This window comes from Macaca nemestrina, chromosome 2 (assembly GCF_043159975.1).
Source record: "Macaca nemestrina isolate mMacNem1 chromosome 2, mMacNem.hap1, whole genome shotgun sequence".
Classification (NCBI taxonomy): domain Eukaryota; kingdom Metazoa; phylum Chordata; class Mammalia; order Primates; family Cercopithecidae; genus Macaca; species Macaca nemestrina.
Genome location: NC_092126.1, coordinates 45,181,781 through 45,201,287, shown reverse-complemented (window position 1 = coordinate 45,201,287; position 19,507 = coordinate 45,181,781). Strand labels below are relative to the sequence as shown.

The window sequence follows — 19,507 nt, the reverse complement described above, 5'->3', positions numbered from 1 at the left end:
TCAAAAGCAAATAGGAGAAATATCTTGGAATTCTTTTTCTCAGCAAGGAACATCCCTAAGAAAGAGAATGCATTCCTAGGGGGAAGTCTCTAAAATGGCCACTCTAGGGACGTCTGTCTTTTACAGTTGCAGATAGAGATGAAATAAGCCCCAGTCTCCCATAGCGCTCCCAGGCCTATTAGGACGAGGAAATTCCTACCTAATAAATTTTGGTCAGACTAGTTGTCTGCTCTCAAACCCTGTCTCCTGATAAGATGTTATCAATGACAATGCATGCCTGAAACTTCATTAGCAATTTTAATTGCACCCCGGTCCTGTGATATCACCCTGCCTCAATTTGCCTCGTAATATTTTATTACCTTGTGAAGCATGTGATCTCTGTGACCCATACCCTATTCGTACACTCCCTCCCCTTTTGAAAATCACTAATAAAAACTTGCTGGTTTTGCGGCTTGTGGGGCATCACGGAACCTGCTGACATGTGATGTCTACCCCGGACATCCAGCTTTAAAATTTCTCTTTTGTACTCTTCCCTTTATTTCTCAGACTGGCCGACACTTAGGGAAGATAGAAAAGAACCCACAAAGAATTATCGGGGTGGGTTTCCCTGCTATATCCCCATAGATTTAGGGCCACCATATATATTTTAAGGGTACTGTTACTCTGATAGAAAACTCAGTTTTAGCACATGACTAAGCATCAAAGAAATAAGCATTGGGGGGGAGAGGCCAGACACAGTGGCTCAAGCCAATAATCCCAGCACTTTGGGAGGCCGAGGTGGGCAGATCACCTGAGGTCAGGAGTTTGAGATCAGCCTAGCCAACAGGGCAAAACCCTGTCTCTACTAAAAATACAAAAATTAGCTGGGTATGCTGGCGGGCACCTGTAATCAAAGCTACTCAGGAGGCTGAGGTAGGAGAATCACTTGAACCTGGGAGGCAGAGGTTGCAGTGAGCCAAGATTGCACCACTGTACTCTACCCTGGGCAACACAGCAAGACTCCATCTCAAAAAAAAAAAAAAAAAAGAGGAATAAGCATGAGGAAGTCACAGATAGCTAAAAAGGGAGCACCCACTCAGACTTTAACTTCTTGAGGGAATTTAGAAAATGAATCTGCTGACCCCACATTCCATATAAAATATGTGTGCTGTGTAAAATACATAGAAGATATTTGTGTTCTACATTTCACTTGGTGGCAATTCTGTTTAATCTGTCAATAATTCATTGCTGCTTCATTATGTATTCATGATACCATTATATATGCTGAATCATTTGATGTCATTTGAGATTAGGTGTTCCAGAAATTCACAACTATATTTGGACTTTGGGAAACAGGTTTCCAGGTGTTTCATGTCATCATTGAGAGATGCCCTTCCCTAGGTTTTCCCTAGAGACTGGGTATCACTTCTTGACTCAGAACAAAGGCGACACAAAACACTTCTGCCCAGAGTTGACAGCAGAGCTTTGCATTGTTTTGTTGCCTGGATCTGCCTTGGATAGGCTCTCTTTGCTCATCTGGTAATAGCTGCTTTGTTTCCTATATTTCTTGTTAGTCTTAATAAAAGAGATGCCATACTCACTGAATTAATGGTTAGGAGAGAAATTTTTCTTTGGAATGCTCATATGAAAGTTTTAGAATTAATACTGTTCAGAATGATAGAATATTTCTAAACTAGAACCACTGATAACCAAAATATTGGTATAATTGCAAAAGTCAGCTAGGAAGCTAAGTTGCTTGATATTGCAATAATATTGCTTTCTTTGAATTTAGAGAAAAATCTCATTACATCACCAGTTCAGAACTGTTTCCCATAATTCTGAAATATACACATAGATTAGGCTGGCTTATTTCTAAACCAGCATAATAGTAGGAAATATTTTAAAATAAACAAGACTGAGGAAGCTATTGCCTAATAACTATCATGTTAAACTAACAAGATTAGTTAAGAGCTAGGATTCTGAAGACAGATATGGGGACTTAAGCTCCCAGCTCCATCCCTAGGCCCTCTGTGGTTTTGGTGTGACATGACAAGAACTAACAGAAACCACTTAATGAACATATATGCTTAGCCAAGTGACTTGTTAAGAACTTGACTTATCTCATGAAATTCTTTTTTTCTTTTTTTCTTTGAGACAGAGTCTCGCTCTGTTGCCAGGCTGGAATGCAGTGGTGCGATTTCAGCTCACTGCAACCTCTGCCTCCGGGGTTTGAGTGATTCTCCTGCCTCAGCCTCCTGAGTAGCTGGGACTACAGGTGCAAGCCACTACACCCAGCTAACTTTTGTATTTTTAGTAGAGATGGGGTTTCACCATGTTGGCCAGGATGGTCTTAATCTCTTGACCTCGTGATCTGCCCGCCCCAGCCTCCAAAGTGCTGGGATTACAGGCGTGAGCCACTGCGCCTGGCCATCTCACGAAATTCTTACAATAACTTTGAGGTGGTTACTAATGTCATCCCCATTTTAAAAGTGAGGAAATAAAGGCTTAGATTAAATAACCATAAAGGTCACAGTTTGAAAAGAAAACAAGACTTTCTTACAACTCGGCAACAACAAAACAAAACAACTTGATTCAAAAATAGGCAGAGGGCTTGAAACGACATTTCTCCAGAGAAGATATACAATCGGCCAATAAGCACATACAGATGCTAAACATCACTAGTCATAAGGAAAATGCAAATAAAATGAGATACTACTTCACACCCAGGAGAATGCTTATTATCCAAAAAAAAAAGCCAGAAAACAAATGTTGGTGAGGATGTGAAAAAAATGGAATCCTGGTACACCACTGGTGGGAATGTAAAATGGTGCTTCCACTATGGAAAACAGTACGGTAGTTCCCCCTCAAAATTACATATGGAATTACCATATGATGTAGCAATTCCGCTATTATGTTTACACTCAAAATAATTGAAAGCAGGGACTTGAACAGGTATTTGTATACCCATGTTCATAGCATTATTCACAATAGCCAAAAGGTGGAAGCAACACACATGGCCATCACTGGATGAGTGGATAAGCAAAATGTGGCATATACATACAATAAAATATTATTCAACCTTAAAAAGGGAGGAAATTCTGACACACGCTACAACATGGGTGAACCTTGAGGACATTGTACTAAGTGAAATAAGTCGGTCATAAGAAGACAAATATGTGATTTCACTTATATGAGGTACCTAGAGTAGTCATATTCATACAGAAAGTAGGATGATGGTTACCTGGGGCTGGGGGAGCAGGAAGTGGGAGTTATTATTTAATGGATGTGGAGTTTCAGTTTGGGAAAGGGATGGTGGTGATGAATGTAGAACAATGTGAATGTACTAAATGCTAATGAACTATACACTTAAAAATGGTTAAAATGGTAAATTCTGTTATGTATATTTAACCACAATTTCAAAAAGAAACAATACTGAGAAATATTTTAACTTCCCCCTTCTCTCCAGTGGCCCCAAAATACTCCATCTAATAACATTGGATGGCCATGTCCCTCTGTCCCTGAGAAAAGTGTGCCAGGAATTAGCAGAGGTTTCTGAGTTCACAGAGTAGCAGTTTGTCTTGTAAATAAAGTCAGCAAGTACATATTCTGCTAGTGTTACTGCTTTGCTCAAACAGAACAAATTATCTTGCTGTCAAAATTGTTCTATCAAGGACCTGCTTCTGGGTTGGGATTTTGTACATAGCAGAGCAGCTCCCTCACTACCATCTATTGAAAGGCAGCCCTCCATACAAGCTTTTGTTTAAAAAAAAACATTGTTCCATCAGTGAATTGTTTATTCAGTATGTCATTAAATAAATATTGCAAGATTATATTAATATGTTCATGAGTCATAAAGATTACAGTTGGTGTGCTAAACAAAGCAAATATATTACTAATTCATTTATTTTACCAAGACCTAGGTAGAACTTTTATTCAAGCTACCAAACTGCATCTATAAAATAACAGAAATAACAAACTACGAGATACATTTTTATTACTTCCTCTGTTTCAACGCTCAAAATGAGCAGAACATTTCAACAATTGCCCAGTTTTTGTCTTGAAAAGATTCTGGACACTACATATAATTCTCTATAAAATGTATGACTGTTTTCTGAAAATCGTACCATATTCATACAATGCTCTAATGACAAATATGCCATTCCCAGGGAGAAATGGAATAGCCCAGAGATCTGTAGAATTTACTTTATTTCACAGTAATGATTTGTAAAACATGAGCTTCCTGAGTTTTACAGTTTTTTTTTTTTTTTGGAGCGCTTTATTTTTTTAGACATATCTTTTTTTCTTTGTATTGGTCAATAAAACTCATGCTGCATGATATTTTACTCACATTAACTTTAGTCATTATTAGGTTTGTGAGAAATCTAAGCACAAGACCAGCGGTGATCATTTTGTCCTCCCTGATCTACCACATGACTCTTTCTCATGGAGGGCTCTATTACACTAGAGAAGGAGCTTGATGAGTAAGGGGCAAACGTGGTGGTGTCACTGTCCCAATGTCTATTCACTGCGCTCACCTTTCACTGGGTTCACCTTTCACTTGCATGCATTTGCAAACTAAAGCAAAAAAAAAAAAAAAGAAGGTATTTGTATTCTCCTTGTTTACCATGGGTTTCCTAAGAGCAAACTGCAGAAGAACTGAGATCCAACAGAGTATGAGGAACATTTTTTTGGAAGAAAAATACAAAACTGTCAAAATGATAATGTCATAAAGACAAAACACTAAATGGCTATAAAAAGTGAAAGAAGAAAAATAAGGCATATGGCCTTTAAAAACAATACTAAGACTTTCTAAATTATGCATGTGGGAGAAGGAAAATAAGATACATGGCATTTAAAAACAATACTGAGATTTTTAAAATATTCTGCATGAAGTCAGAAAGTGTTATAGTTGGTGACAAAGATGTGAAGGCCAGAGTTCAGTTTATACACAAGGAAGTATTTTTATATTTTTTTCTCTCTGTAATAAGGATACCGTGTTAAGTGTATTCAATTACACTGTCATTCATTAACCTGGATTATCCTCTGTAAAGAAATGATCAAAGAATTCAAAGTCCAATTCACCTAGAAATTCAAGCCAGTCTTAGCTTATCTTTCAGAAAGAAAGAATCCAGTGAAACCTAGATAGAAAAAAAGGAATAAATCTGGAGGTAATTGGGTGGTGGTAGATGAAATAAAAGGTATTGTTCCATTCCTGGAGTCTGACATCAAGCAGACCAGTAATATTGTATTTACTTTTTCTCAAGCATACCTATTTTATTAAACGCTTCTTGTAGTTCTTCAAGCTCCTCCCGAGAAATGGTAGTAGTACTGTTTTCCATCTTTGGACAGAAAAGACTATCTTCAGGTCTTTATATCTAGAAAAAGCAATATTATAAAAAGAGCATGAAACCTTTGGAAACATTTATCTAAGCAATATAAGGTACAGAGGAAGTACATTCTCTAGGAGAAATTATCTATGAGATATGGCTGACAAAGAACAAATAGGAGTAGGTCCCCTGGTAACAATCTCTCAGCATAGGCCAGCCAAACTATAACTGAGACTCAGTAAGGGGAAGAAACACCTGTTTTTCTCACCTCGTGCTTTTACACAGATATTTCTCAACAGCCTAATGAATTAATATTAATTTCTATTTGCATTTTGCCCCACAATTTCAAGAAAACAAGCAATGCATTTCAAGTTTGAGAAAAGTAGAGCATTTATAAATGTACAGCATAAGGTCAGAAAGTAAAACTTTTTAAGACACGAATAATGTCCACAAAAAAGGTAAATTCAGAATCTGCTTATCTTATAATGGGATGTGTGGTTTTAACATTCAGCTTTACAATATTCAGCCACTGCCACATTCTTTCTCCTCCCCCGTGTGAAGTCTCTGAGGGTCTGTGGGGCTCTTCTTTTTTTTGGCATGATCGTGGCTCACTGCAGTCCCAAACTCCTAGGCTTAAGTGAGCCTCCCACCTCAGCCTCCTGCCACTGCACCCAGCTAAAAGTTTTTTGTAGAGACAGGATCTCACTATGTTGTCCAGGCTGGTCTGGAACTCCTAGCCTCAAGCAGTCCTCCTGTCTCAGCCTTTGAAAGTTGAGCGGTGAGGGGGTGGGGGACTTCGTATTCTGAGCAGGTAAGACAAACTAAAAAGGAAAAAATTATGTAAAACTGGGCTATAGGAAAAGTCACAAGGTGGTGTGTGTTCATTACAGAAAATAATTGATAACGACTGTCCCAAACAGAAAATTAACATTACTCATAATCCTACTATACAGAAATATCGACAAATATCATTTCGTTGTCTTTATCCTTCTGACCTACTTTCTTTTTTTACTTTTGAGACAGAGTCTTGCTTCTTCACCCAGGCTGGAGTGCAATGGTGCGATCTCAGCTCACTGCAACCTCCGCCTCCCGAGTTCAAGTGATTCTCCTGCCTCAGCCTCCCCAGTAGCTGGGATTACAAGCATGTGGCACTATGCCCAGCTAATTTTTGTATTTTTAGTAGAGATGTGGTTTCACCATGTTGGCCAGGCTGGTCTCGAACTCCTGACCTCAAGTGATCTACCCACCTCAGCCTCCCAAAGTGCTGGGATAACAGATGTTGATCCATGGTGCCTGGCCCCCTTCTGACCTACTTTTAAAACACATGTGTACCTTTTGGGGGTGAGAAAAATGTGACCATACTATATTATAACCTTTTTGTTGGTAATAACACATTGTCACTATGTTTTCATGTTGGTTCATCAACATAATATTTAATGGCTACATATTACTGTATCATAACTTATTTGGTAAATCCCCTCTTTCAGAGTATTTGCACTGCTTTTAATTTTTCATTACAAATAATGCTTCAATGAACATCCCTGCAGATAAATCTTTGTTCTTCTCCATATTTATTCTGTGTGATAATTATCTAAAAGTAGAATTATTTACATTTTTAAGACTTCCAATATCTAGCAATGCAACTCTTTATTTATTTATTTTTATTATACTTTAAGTTCTGGGATACATATGCAGAACATGCAGGTTTGTTACATAAGTATACATGTGCTCTGGTGGTTTGCTGCACCCATCAACACGTCATCTACATTAGGTATTTCTCCTAATGCTATCCCTCCCCTAGTCCCCACCCCTCAACAGGCCCCAGTGTGTGATGTTCCCCTCCCTGTGTCCATGTCTTCTCATTGTTCAACTCCCACTTGTGAGTGAGAACATAGTGTTTGGTTTTCTGTTCTTGTGTTAGTTTGCTGAGAATGATGGTTTCCAGCTTCATCCATGTGCCTGCAAAGGACATGAACTTATCCTTCTTTATGGCTGCATAGTATTCCATGGTGTATACGTGCCACATTTGCTTTATCCAGTCTATCATTGATGGGCATTTGGACTGGTTCCAAGTCTTTGCTCTTGTGAATAATGCTGCACTAAACATACGTGTGCATGTGTCTTTATAGCAGCATGATTTATAATCCTTTGGGTATATACCCAGTAACAGGATTGCTGGGTCAAATGGTATTTCTAGCTTTAGATCTTTGAGGAATCGCCACACTGTCTTCCACAACGGTTGAACTAATTTACACTCCCACCAACAGTGTAAGAGCATTCCTATTTTTTTTTAAGTGAAAATATGTTTATTAAGAAAGTAAAGGAATAAAAGAATGGCTACTTCATAGAGTAGCCACAACTCTTATTTTTAAAATGACTTAGTGGCTTGTCTATTCACTATAAAGCTAAAGATGAATACAAATTATATTGTATACCTCATAAACACTTAGTTCTATCAGATAGTTAATATATGCCTCAGAAAATAAGTGACAAGTGCTTTATAAAACAATAGGAATTGCAGCTAAGTGGAAAATCCTCTTTTTATACACTTTTATAGACTTGTATTTATATAGAAGGTTCAATATCATCCCTAATTTTTCAGTGAAGCACATCAATTTTCAAAATAATTTATTCACTGAAATTTCATTCATCATTGAAAAATTACATTAAATTGTGTGAAGCCCTCTAAGAGTATGGCTCATTTGTGATCTGTACACAAATTTATTCAGAAATTGTGGCGTTCTTTCGAAATCACAAATTTCTATCTCTTACAATTTTTCTGGAACCTGGTTCTAATTAAATGTGCAATTAAATCTTTTGGTCTTGTTTTAAATATACTACTGTCCGCTATTTAATTCCATATTGTTTTTTTAAAAATTCTAAAGCGCTCAAGTCAGTAGAAAAAGGAGTAAATAGAAGTCATCTTACTCCCCAGATGCAGGTTCTTACATCTTAGCATTAAATATTCATTTCATTGGATTCTCACCTTTAGAAAGCTTTAGTGTATTTAAAACTATTTAGAGGCATACTTATTTTGTGTTCAAATAGATTAAATCGTTTTTTTAAGGATTGTTAAGCATAATTCCCTGGGTCTGCAAAATGCTAGTTGTGTTGTGGCTGGCTTTGAATCTCTGTGGTTTCAGTCATCCTGTATATCCTTTCCTGTATTCAAAATGCTATCCCTTGCCTCAAGTTTTAAAAATAGTGGCCCAATTTTAGCATTTGCACTCCACAGAAAGACTGCAAATTAACAGTGTTTGTGTTGACCTTGCATTTGAAACGATAAAAATAAACCTGGGGTTATATTCTTTGCTCATGCCTATTCAAATTTATATAATTTGTTAATTACATAAAATATTTTTAGTCTCCTATAATCAGGCAAAAGCAACATGTAGACTTCTCAAAAAAGCCAAACCCATACAACGCTGTTTCCTATCTTTAAAGCTTTGTTTTTATAGCTAATAAGTGTAAAGATGTTGCTTTGAATCCTTTGACACCAAAATGAAACAAATAGAAAAATATAAAAGGATCTTCAAGATACACAGACAGCTCCTAACTTACGATGATTTGACTTAGAATTTTTCAACTTCACAATGGTGCGGAAGTTATACACAGTCAGCAGAGAGTGGTATGATACTCTCACCATGCTGGGCAGAGGTGGTGAGCCACAGTCAGCCACGCGATCACAAGGGTGAACAACCAATACTCTACATTTACCATGTTGTCAGAAAGTTTTGCCCAACTTTAGGCTACTGTAAGCATTCTAAGCACATTTAAGGTAGGCAAGGCTAAGCTATGAGGCTCAGTAGATTAGGTGTACAAAATGCACTTTTTACGTACGATGGGTTTATTGAAATGGGACTCCTCTGTAAGTTAAGGAGCATCTGTACTCTCAAAAAAACAAAACAAGATGCAGAAAAGTAAGTGTGGCAGGGAAAGGAGAGTGATGGTATCAGCAGTATGTTTATAAAACATTTTCTGGAAGGGTACAAAAGAATGGTAACAGTTGTGATTTTACATTGTCAGTTTCATGGCAATTCAGGGTTGTTTCTACTGCCTTTTTTCCTGAAACTGTTCTAAGAAGGCTTTTAGATTCTGCCAATCATAAAGAACTGCTCTAACTTTGGTAAACTTTTAAAAGGCTCAAGGAAGAAATTTGAGGAAGGATAAAAGATCAAATCCAATTTTATCTAAATTTTCAAAAGTCTCTTTTAGAATGTGCGTAACTTTCCAAATATATATTTGGTTGTGTCATGGTACTCTTGAGGATTAGGCAAGGAAAAAAGAGGCTTTAATTGGTGAAAGAAGGTCCCATTTAAAATGATTTGTGCTTAAAGAAAAGTGGAAGTAAATTAGTCGGGCGTGGTGGTGCACACCTGTAATCCCAGCTACTCAGGAGGCTGAGGCAGGAGAATCACTTGAACCCAGGAGGCAGAGGTTGCAGTGAGCCGCGATTGCACCGTTGCACTCCAGTCTGGGCAACAAGAGCGAAACTCTGTCTCAAAAAACAAAACAAAACAACAACAACAACAAAAAAAAAAAAAAAAAAAAGAAAGAAAGAAAGAAAAAAAGAAAAGTGGAAGAGGAACTGATCCTCTAGGAGGATTCCCATGCATTGGCAATTTGGGACTGGCCTTCAGTGGCTGTTAGACTCACCACCAAGAGTTTTCTACTATTTACTTAAAAGTCCCAACATGTGGCCCCTAGTAAGGGAGTTTAAATTCATTCATTCATGTATTCAACAAATACATCCTATTTGGCTTGGCTAAATGAAGATATAAAGATGAGTAAGAATCAGTTTCTCCTAAAACTGTACTCATACGACATAGCGCTTATCAGGTTCAACTGTAAATGCCTGAAAAGTTTAACTTAAACGGATTTTTTGTAAATAGTACAATCTTATGATTATTGTTCTTTGATGAACAAATTAGAATCATCTTCTAATTCACTTTCTGTTTAAATCTAGATATAAAGGAGTCTCTTTTATACTATATACCACATATAGGAGTTACTCAGCATATATCATATATGGCTTTAGGTTAGAAGTCTGTGAACTAGGGCCAGGCATTGTGGCTCACACGTGTAATCCCAGCACTTTGGGACATCGAGGTGGGCAGATCGCTTGAGCTCAGGAGATGGAAACCAGCTTCGGCAACGTGACAAAACCCCATCTCTACTAAAAAAATATATAAAAATTAGCCAGTCGTGGTGGCTTGAGCCTGTAGTCCCAGCCATTCTGGAGGCTGAGGTGGGAGGATCACTTGAGCACATGAGGTGTGGGTTGCAGTGAGCCGAGATCACACCACTGCACTCCAGCTTGGGCAACACAGCAAGACCATCTCAAAAAAAAAAAAAAAGTTTCTGAACTAATTGTAACCAAAGCAATTGTATTATATGGAATGGTGATGTGAGAAGAAGGCTAAAAGGGGTGGGTGAGACTAGGCATATGTACACATACACTCACATGCATGAGTTTAAGAGAAAACAAGAATAAGAGAAAGACAAAGACCAAAGACTTGAAGAAAACAGAAACAAGCTCTTGGAAAAGCATTTGATATGAGAAAGATTCACATTGCAGCAAAATTATCCCTTTCTTCATAAAAAGCTAAGTGCAAGTCAGGGGCAGCAGTTACCAGAATAACAATGTAAAAACATGCAATGAGTCAGCAAGTATTTGGTGAAGAAAAATACGGATGCGGACCCAAAAACTGGCTGTACAGAAGGACTTAGAGGAAATCACTTTCCCAAGGAAAGACAACATATTGAAGTGAAAGCAGCTGGCACCTCAGCTCTGACTTTACTTTTTAATACATGGGATTTGGTCACTTAAGCACAGATGTTCAAATGTTATTTGACTTGTGCAACTGAATGAATGAGTGTGCAGAGTTAGAGCTGCTCACTGAATGGTTAAATCAGCATGCCAAAAACAAACAAAAACCAACAACAACGTAGTCTCTTCTCACAAGGCCTTTATCCCAGAGTTCTACCATTATCCATGGCTACCACCAAACAGGCGCTATTCAGTTTTGAAACCCAAACACTTCAAGTGATCGGTGAGGAAGTACATATTGAAGGGATGGCCTAGGCACAGAGGGACAATGTGAAACGTATGACTCAACTTGGTCCCCCCGCCTCCTACTCTGTGCCCTCAGCTCCACTCAGATAGATGCGTTAGTGGATTTGCCACGCCTCCGAGGACTCAGGCACTGCTCCCTCACTGCAGCCTGTTCAAGGGGCACAAAAATCTTTGCCTCTGTTGGCAGAGCCAAGGTTAGTAAGTTTTCTTAGCTGAAAAATAGGAAACTAGATTAAAAGTATATATAAATGGTGCAAAGTAGGATTTACTGGCTAACGCACAATAAAAAGTATCAATAGGAGACTGACTGGAACTATTTGTAGGGGAGAAAGAAAGGGAATGACTTAGTCCCCCGTACTTTCCTAAAGCCTTAAGTCCTCTCTAAATCCAACACTGGGTGATAGATAACTTGTAAGCTGAGGAAATTAGAATCCACACAGTGGGAATCAGTTCTTCTGAGGACCCGCTGAACAATGATGCCTCATGGCCACAAGCTCAGCAACACTTCCTATCTACAGACATGAATATTCTTCCTAGTTCCTGAAATCCTGGATGAAGAAAGAGGCCCCTCCCCATTTGACTCCTAACCTTTACCCCTTTCTTAATGTGTCCGTAATGCCTGTCCCCTGGAAATCCCATCCACATTTGTAAGCCTACAAGGGCCAGGCAGGGAAAGTCAGAAGTGTGATTCAGACCTGGTAGGGGATGGGAAGGGCTCTGAAAAGGAGCAGCCACTGCTGAGCTCCAGTGGACAGTTGCCAAGAGGAATGAGGCCCAGGGTTGCCAGATCTTCTGATTTTTCAAGGGAAGTCACAGATCCATATTTTTAGGTGAAATTTGATTTTTAAGCTTTGGCAAACAATTTGAATTATTATAAAGCACTGTGTGTGCCAGATGAGTCCTTCAGTCTATTAAGTTTGGTTCCTCACCTCGATTCTGTTCATTCATTGGCCTCCCAGGGGGCCTGGATGGAAATGCTGTGTTTCTTTAGAAACACTCCCATTGGTTGGGCACAGTAGCATGTGCCTGTAGTCCCAGCTACTCAAAAGGCTGAGGTGGGGGGATTGCTTAAAGCTAGGAGTTTGAATGCAGCCTGAGCAAGACAGTGAGACCCCCTGTCTCCATCTCTTTTTGTTTTTTGGGGTTTTCTTTGTTTGTTTGTTTGAGACAGAGTTCCACTCTTGTCATCCAGGCTGGAGTGCAATGGCACGATTTTGGCTCACTACAACCTCTGCTTCCTGGGTTCAAGTGATTCTCCTGCCTCAGTCTCCAAAGAAGCTGAGATTACAGGTGCCCATCACCATGCCCAGTTAATTTTTGTATATTTTTAGTAGAGACTGGGTTTCATCATGTTGGCCAGGCTGGTCTCGAACTCCTGACCTCAGGTGATCCAGCCGCCTTGGCCTCACAAATGCTGGGATTACACATGTGAGCCACTGTGCCTGGTCCTGTCTCCATCTCTTAAAAGTAAAGAAAAGAGAAAAGAAAAAAGAAAAAGAAACACTCCCATCAAATTAGCTCACTGAGGGCCAGAAGAAAACATTTTGTCTCTAAATTTGTCAAAAACCCAACTTCAGTTTTACACCACTCATCACATCCCTGAACCCAATAAGGGGCATTTCCAATTGTCACCTCCTCTGAAAGATAAGGGGCCAGCAGGTCACAAGCCTATTAACCACAGAGACTTTCCCAGCTCAGGCAACTGGGCCTACCCGGCATCCCAGGATCTTTTTCTTCTCATTTAGTATTTATATCCCATCTACTGTCCCCTACCCCTTCTCCCACTTTAGGCCTTCACTGGCTCTCTGGGAAAATTCAACACATGAGTATTACCCAAGTCCCCATCATTATAATGTCAGTATTAACACTCTGAGTATAATTTCCTCAACATGTTTTGTTTTCTCCTTCAACAACTATTTTCCTTCTTCTGGCAACAGTCCTAACTTTAGTTCTGATGTTCCACCTGTAATGATACATCCATGGCATTTTTGGCTAAGGTTCCAGGTCCAAGCCATGCAGCACATCATATTCCCTGGCCACAGTGATTTTGCTTTAGGAATAGGCATAAAATCCAGCTGGAGCCAACAAGACATAACAAGGCTTTTGTAAAACATTCTATAATGAGAGTCCCCACATGATCCCCCGAATCAGAGAGGAAGTAGAGGTTAGAGCAGCTGTAGCCATCATGCCTCCAACAAAGAGAGAACACAAGGCTAAGAAGGAGCCAAAACCAGACAAAAATTAGCTGGGCATGGGGGTGGGCACCTGTAGTCCCAGCTACTCAGGAGGCTGAGGCACAAGAATCACTTGAACCCGAGAAGCAGAGGTTGCAGTAAACTGAGATCACACCACTGCACTCCAGCTTGGGCGACAGAGCGAGACTCAGTCAAAAAGAAGAAGAAGAGGAGGAAGAGGAAGAGGAAGAAGAGGAAGAGGAAGAAGAAGAAGAAAGAAGAAGAAGAAGAAAGAAGACAGAAGAAGAAGACAGAAAAAGAAGACAGAAAAAGAAAACAGAAGAAGAAGAAGAAAGAAAAAAAAGAAAGAAGCAGCAGCAGCAGCTGCCAAAACCAACGCTGCAGCAGACAAACAGTAAAGACAAGACACATTCTGGCAGAGTTGTCAGGAATTCAGAGTCCTGAATTCCACTGTGGTTTTTCTGTTTTTTGGTTTTTTTTTTTTTTTTTTTTGGTGGTTACTCGAAACAATTTATTAAAAGCCATTTAAACTGGGTTTCTATTGCTTTCAGCAACAAGTGTCTAAACGAATATACGGAGAGAGCAAAAACAAACAATCTACATGAAGAAAATGGGAGGCAAGTCACTTCCTCAAAGGATGGAGAATATTTGGTCATTCTGAATTGGGAAAGAAAATTACCTATATTTTCCAAATAAGTTTACATCTAGATTATAGGCGTTACTTTGGTCATAATTTGTATTTTACCACGACCTCACCTAATCCCAGAAACTCAGTGCATCAGTGAACCACAAGTCAGTTTATAGTTGCTCCCATACTGATCAGTAGTATTGTATTAAATATTATAATATTATATTCATAGCCTAAAGGTCTCTAGACCTATGACTACTTGCACCTTTTCTTCCCTTTCCCTTCATTCAGAAAAATTCTTCCTATTCACTTTTTTTTTTTTTTCTTGAGACAGAGTCCTGCTCTGTCACCCAGGCTGGAGTTCAGTGGCGTGATCTCAGCTCATTGCAAGCTCCATCTCCCGGATTCAAGCAATTCTCCTGCCACAGCCTCCCTAGTAGCTGGGATTTCAGGCATGAGCCACCATGCCTGGCTAATTTTTTGTGTTTTTAGTAGAGACGGGGTTTCATCATGTTGGTCATGGCTGGTCTCCAACTTCTGACCTCAGGTGATCCACCCGCCTCAGCCTCCCAAAGTGCTGGGATTACAGGCGTAAGCCACCACGCCTGGCTTTTTGTCTTTTTTTTTTTTTTTTTTGACACAGGGTATCACTCTGTTACCCAAACTGGAGTGCAGTATCATGATCATGGTTCACTGCAGCCTGGAACTCCGGGGCTCAGGTGAGCCACCTCAGCCTCCTGAGTGTCTGGGACTACAGGCGTGTACCACCAAGCCTGGCTCCTATTAACTTTTAATTCACCTTCAGCTAAATATGACAAAGTGAGTAGTAATATATTACGAGAAATGGGCAGGTCTTTCTGGCATGAGGCAGGGCAGGGCAATCTAGCTGCAATGACATACAAAGTCAATAATCATTAAAATCAGGAAACTTCTAAAGTATTGCATGTAGAGAGAAAAAAGCAATTTACTTAGTATCTGAGACTAAAAAATATTTATGTCCAAGATGTTTGCAGATTTATCCAACATCCTACCAAAAACAGGTACACTGAGTGGCAAGTCCCTTTCAGTTAGTTAGATTTCCAAAGTGGTGCCTGACCCAGATCTCAGTAAGACCCACACTGTAATTTGCTGTGTGGCGTGATAATGTGCTTTCAAAGCACAAAGGGAACAAGAACGATGCACGGCAGACAATTCAGGAGCGAATGAAGCTGAAAAAATTCAAAATTCTCCATTCATTTTTGTATGGGCACTTTTATATATGGTCAGATATCTAACATAGGTACAGCTGCTCAAAAAAATTGGCCTGAAATAAACCTTATGTAGGAACATTAGAAATGAGAGCTTCTTTATCAAATCTATTTGTTGTTTTTATTGTTGTTCTGAAGTTCCAGTTGACAATAATAATGTCACTATATTGCTAATCATAATCACACAAGCTGCCCAATTCTCTATTTTCAAATCCTGGAGGAGGAAAATATTCCAAAAACTGATGCCTCCCACAGCTGAATTTTCTCTTGTCTTTTTTAGTTTGTTCCATTAAACTATACTTCAAACAATTTCCTTCATGAGATCACAGCCTCAACAATTTTAGTTAAACCTTTACCTATAGACTCCAAACCTTTCCTTTTAACAATCTTGATTTCCCACTACATCCTGAAAAAGGCCTCCTCTTTCTCTGGAGGCCTCTTCCATATTGTTCTACAACCTTCCTTCATGCCATTTCCTGTCCCTAGAAATTCTATTCTCCCACAGCCAAATCTTTACCCCCATTCAAAGCAAAGCTCAAATTCCACCATGAATTTTTTCCTTCATTGCCCTCATTTCAGCACAGATTTATTGAGAACATCTAAGGTGCTAGGTGTTGTGCCAAGTGTTGGAGGCAATCGAACGGTGACTCACACACAGACCTGACTCTCAAAGAGTTTACAATTTAGTAAGCGAGTCAATGAACCAAAGATGACAGCAATGGCAAACACATGACTCCCTTACCCACTGCAGACATGCCTCACCAATTGCAGTTCTTTCTCACTGAGCCTTGAGTGGTTCAGGATCCCTTTTCAACACAGTCCTCCACACAGCCCCTACTGGAGAGTCAGCTCTCAAAATGAACTAGAACCCCTCTACAGGCTAGAATTAAGTAAGTAGGAAAGAAAGAATCATCTGACTAGAAGATTCAAGGAAGGATTTCTAGAGTAGGTACCAATTGGCTGAAAAATGAATTGAAAAATGAACAGGCATGAGGTCAGGATTTCAAGACCAGTCTGGTCAACATAATGAAACCCCGTCTCTACTAAAAATACAAAAAATTAGCTGGGTATGGTGGTGTGCACCTGTAATCCCAGCTAATCGGGAGGCTGAGGCAGAAGAATCGCGTGAACCCAGGAGGCAGACGTTGCAGTGAGCCAAGATTGTGCCATTGTACTCCAGCCTGGGCAACAGCGAGAGACTCTGTCTCAAAAAAAAAAAAAAAAAAAAAAAAAAAAAAAAAAAAGAAAGAAAGAAAAGAAAAAGAAAAAGAAAACCTTACTGGTCTTCCCCACAGACCACTCATAATCTGACAAACGGAGTTCTTGACTATTTATATTGTATTATAGCATCTTATCACCTTGTAATTTTTAAGTATAGAAGAAATATAAGATACACCATTATCCTTAAGAAACCCCTAAGGTGATAAGATGATGCAATACAATATAGATTTCAGTTAACAACATCACTTTTAATTTCTCAGTGGCAATGATGGTGATGATTCTATTCAAAAAATGTCACTTCTTTGAAAGCCTTTAATTTTCTGTTAGTCTTTTTGCCTATTGGTAATTTGCATCTCCGGCACATGAAAAATCACCACTCCCATCTCCAAACACACTTACATGCTGCACCTTGTGTTTAGAGCAGCCCAATATTGGCCAACTTAAGGACTCTCCCTTTTTCCACCCAAATAGGTCAAAAGTGCATTTCTTCTTATGTACCTCAGAAAAGAAGGGATATTCTCACTCCCTCCAAGCCATGCTTTCTAAGAAGGAATTTTCTATGACTTCCAGGACTCTTAGCTTCGACTGTGTCCCCTTATCTACTGACAATGGAAATATTTAATCTTCCTACTTGCTATTTGTACCAGTTAAGGTATTTTCACTATAAGCAACAAACAAACCTGATTCTGGTAACATCTGTCAAAAAAGGAATGCACTAGATTCAGGGCATTGACTCAAAGAATCAAGAGAGGGCTGAAGAAATAGACTCCCAAAGAACAGGTGCCAGACCACTCCACGGAGCTCCACAGTAAGAACCATGATGTGCTGCTTTACAGCACTGTCTCCAGATGCCTCTGCTGCTGTCTGAGGATGACAGTCTAGTTCCCAGGATGTTGTGTGATTGGCAGAGCTTCTGCAACATGCCCATGCCTGTAGTAAAGGGATATCAGGAAGACAAGACCTGGAGCTATGGAGAAACTTTTTCCTATACTCATTTGCCTTCTGTAGTCTTTTTATTTGCATGAAGCAAAGATGAAGTTTTAAATCTGAATCCGAAGCAAATGCAAGCATGCCATCTCAGAATCTTCTCCTGACCTGAACTCATTGCATCCAATCAAAAACACATGAAGGTTGTATAAACATGGCTCATAAAATCTCCCCTTAACTCCCTACCCAAAAAACACAAAACACAGCACTCATGCCTCATACACAGTGGCAGTCCAAACACAGCAAGTAAGACTTCCCTTACCGCCTTAATAATAGGCATTCATGGGCGTTCACTATAGGCCAAGCACTGTTCTAAGTACTACATGTATTGACTCATTGAATCCTCACAGCAACTCTATGAGGTTGATATTATTACAGTTTGCACTTTAGAATTAAAGAAATTGAGACCAAAAGCTTCACATAAGTGGCAGAGCTGGGCTCTGAACCCAAGGAGTCTGCTAAGTCCAGACCCTTAATTATACAATGCCTTCATATTGGTGGTCTCCACCAAGCCCCTTCCATGCCTGCATCTTATGTTGTACCCCCTAGGACCTTCTCCTGTTGGAAGCTGCCCTAGAACCTGACTTGTTGGTACAGAACTGCCAGGGTGAAGTGTGGGCAGAATGTGACCTGTCTTATGATACTCAGGGAATGGATCAAAAGATTGAAATGAGCTTTGTGAAAATGACACCCTTTTTTTTACATCACATTAGTTTTCCTCTATGACACAATTTTTTTACATCACATTTCTTTCCTCTGAAAACACCTTGTTCCTATTTTCTATGTATTATTTAGTAACAGGAAATTATACATTAGGGATAATGCTCAAACTGTAACTCCCTATAATGCCAAATATCTCATTCAGAATGAATGCCTCAAGACCAACACTGAAGAACTGTCAGAGAGCAGGAAGCTGTGAGTCATTTCCAAGTGCTCTGGAATAACCCAGGTATTACCTCCTGGTTTTGTAATCCTCTTTCCTCCAGCTGTAGCTGAGAATTTCAGTGTAAATGATTCACAGCAACACAAGAGAGATTCTGATCCAACTTGCATCTGAGTAAGCAGAAGAGTCCTACCCAGCGTGCTTCCAAGTCAGGGTTTAAACTTTAACCTCTAAAACACACATTGTTTAAAACTTGAAATTTTTCATTCTTTGCAGAGATTTCAAGCAGTGCTTTTCAGAGTTGCAAGTCTGAGGTACCGCATTTTGCAACCTACATAATCCAACTCTGGCCTTCCCTATTAAAAGACAAAAGGAATTGTCTTATACATGTATTCTTTTCCAAGGATTCATAGAAGTATTTCCTAAAATCCTAAGTTTTGATAGGTTATGGATTTGAAAAGGTACTGAAAAATATCAATCACAAAGAATGCCATAATAACAAAGAATTAACAACTATCAAATTATTAACACAATTTACTTAAAGAATACAACTAATTAACAAATCTGTGTTTTATAATTCTTTTAATAGTCTGAATGCCACCACTGAAGGATTCTATCAAACGGGTTAGAGTTTTTCCTACTCGCAAAACATGGATGCCCCTTAGGGAAACCAGATATTTGCCAAAGAACTATGAAGTAATTATACCTTTTGCTTTTGGAGGAGGTAGGTGGTGCCCACTACCAACTCTGGAAATTGTCTCTCACTAGAATCTTAGCATTAGAAAAACTGATAACTGCACTTGATCAAGCATTTTATACTTTTAAAAGCAGTTCCACATCCATTACCTCATTATTAGACAAAGTTACCCTCATAAATGAATCATGACACTCAAGTTTAATGATTTATAAGTTACAAAGTCCTGTCCACACTCCTCACTCCACAATTAAGAAAAACAGCATATAG

The 19,507-nt window shown here is 39.2% G+C and overlaps 1 protein-coding gene across 12 annotated transcripts in view; it reads right to left on the bottom strand.

Moving 5' to 3' along the window:
* LOC105469999 (plastin 1) overlaps nt 1-19,507 on the bottom strand; it is a 128,735-nt gene that overhangs the window by 43,168 nt on the left and 66,060 nt on the right. For 11 of the 12 annotated variants that reach the window (XM_071091062.1, XM_011721688.3, XM_071091058.1 and 8 more), the window contains exon 2: nt 5,249-5,354. In XM_071091062.1, coding sequence (XP_070947163.1) covers nt 5,249-5,318 — 70 coding nt within the window. In that variant the 5' untranslated portion in view covers nt 5,319-5,354. Of the gene's footprint in view, nt 1-5,248; nt 5,355-6,012; nt 6,038-19,507 lie in introns of those variants that run through there. The other variant, XM_071091060.1, reaches the window with a different exon arrangement.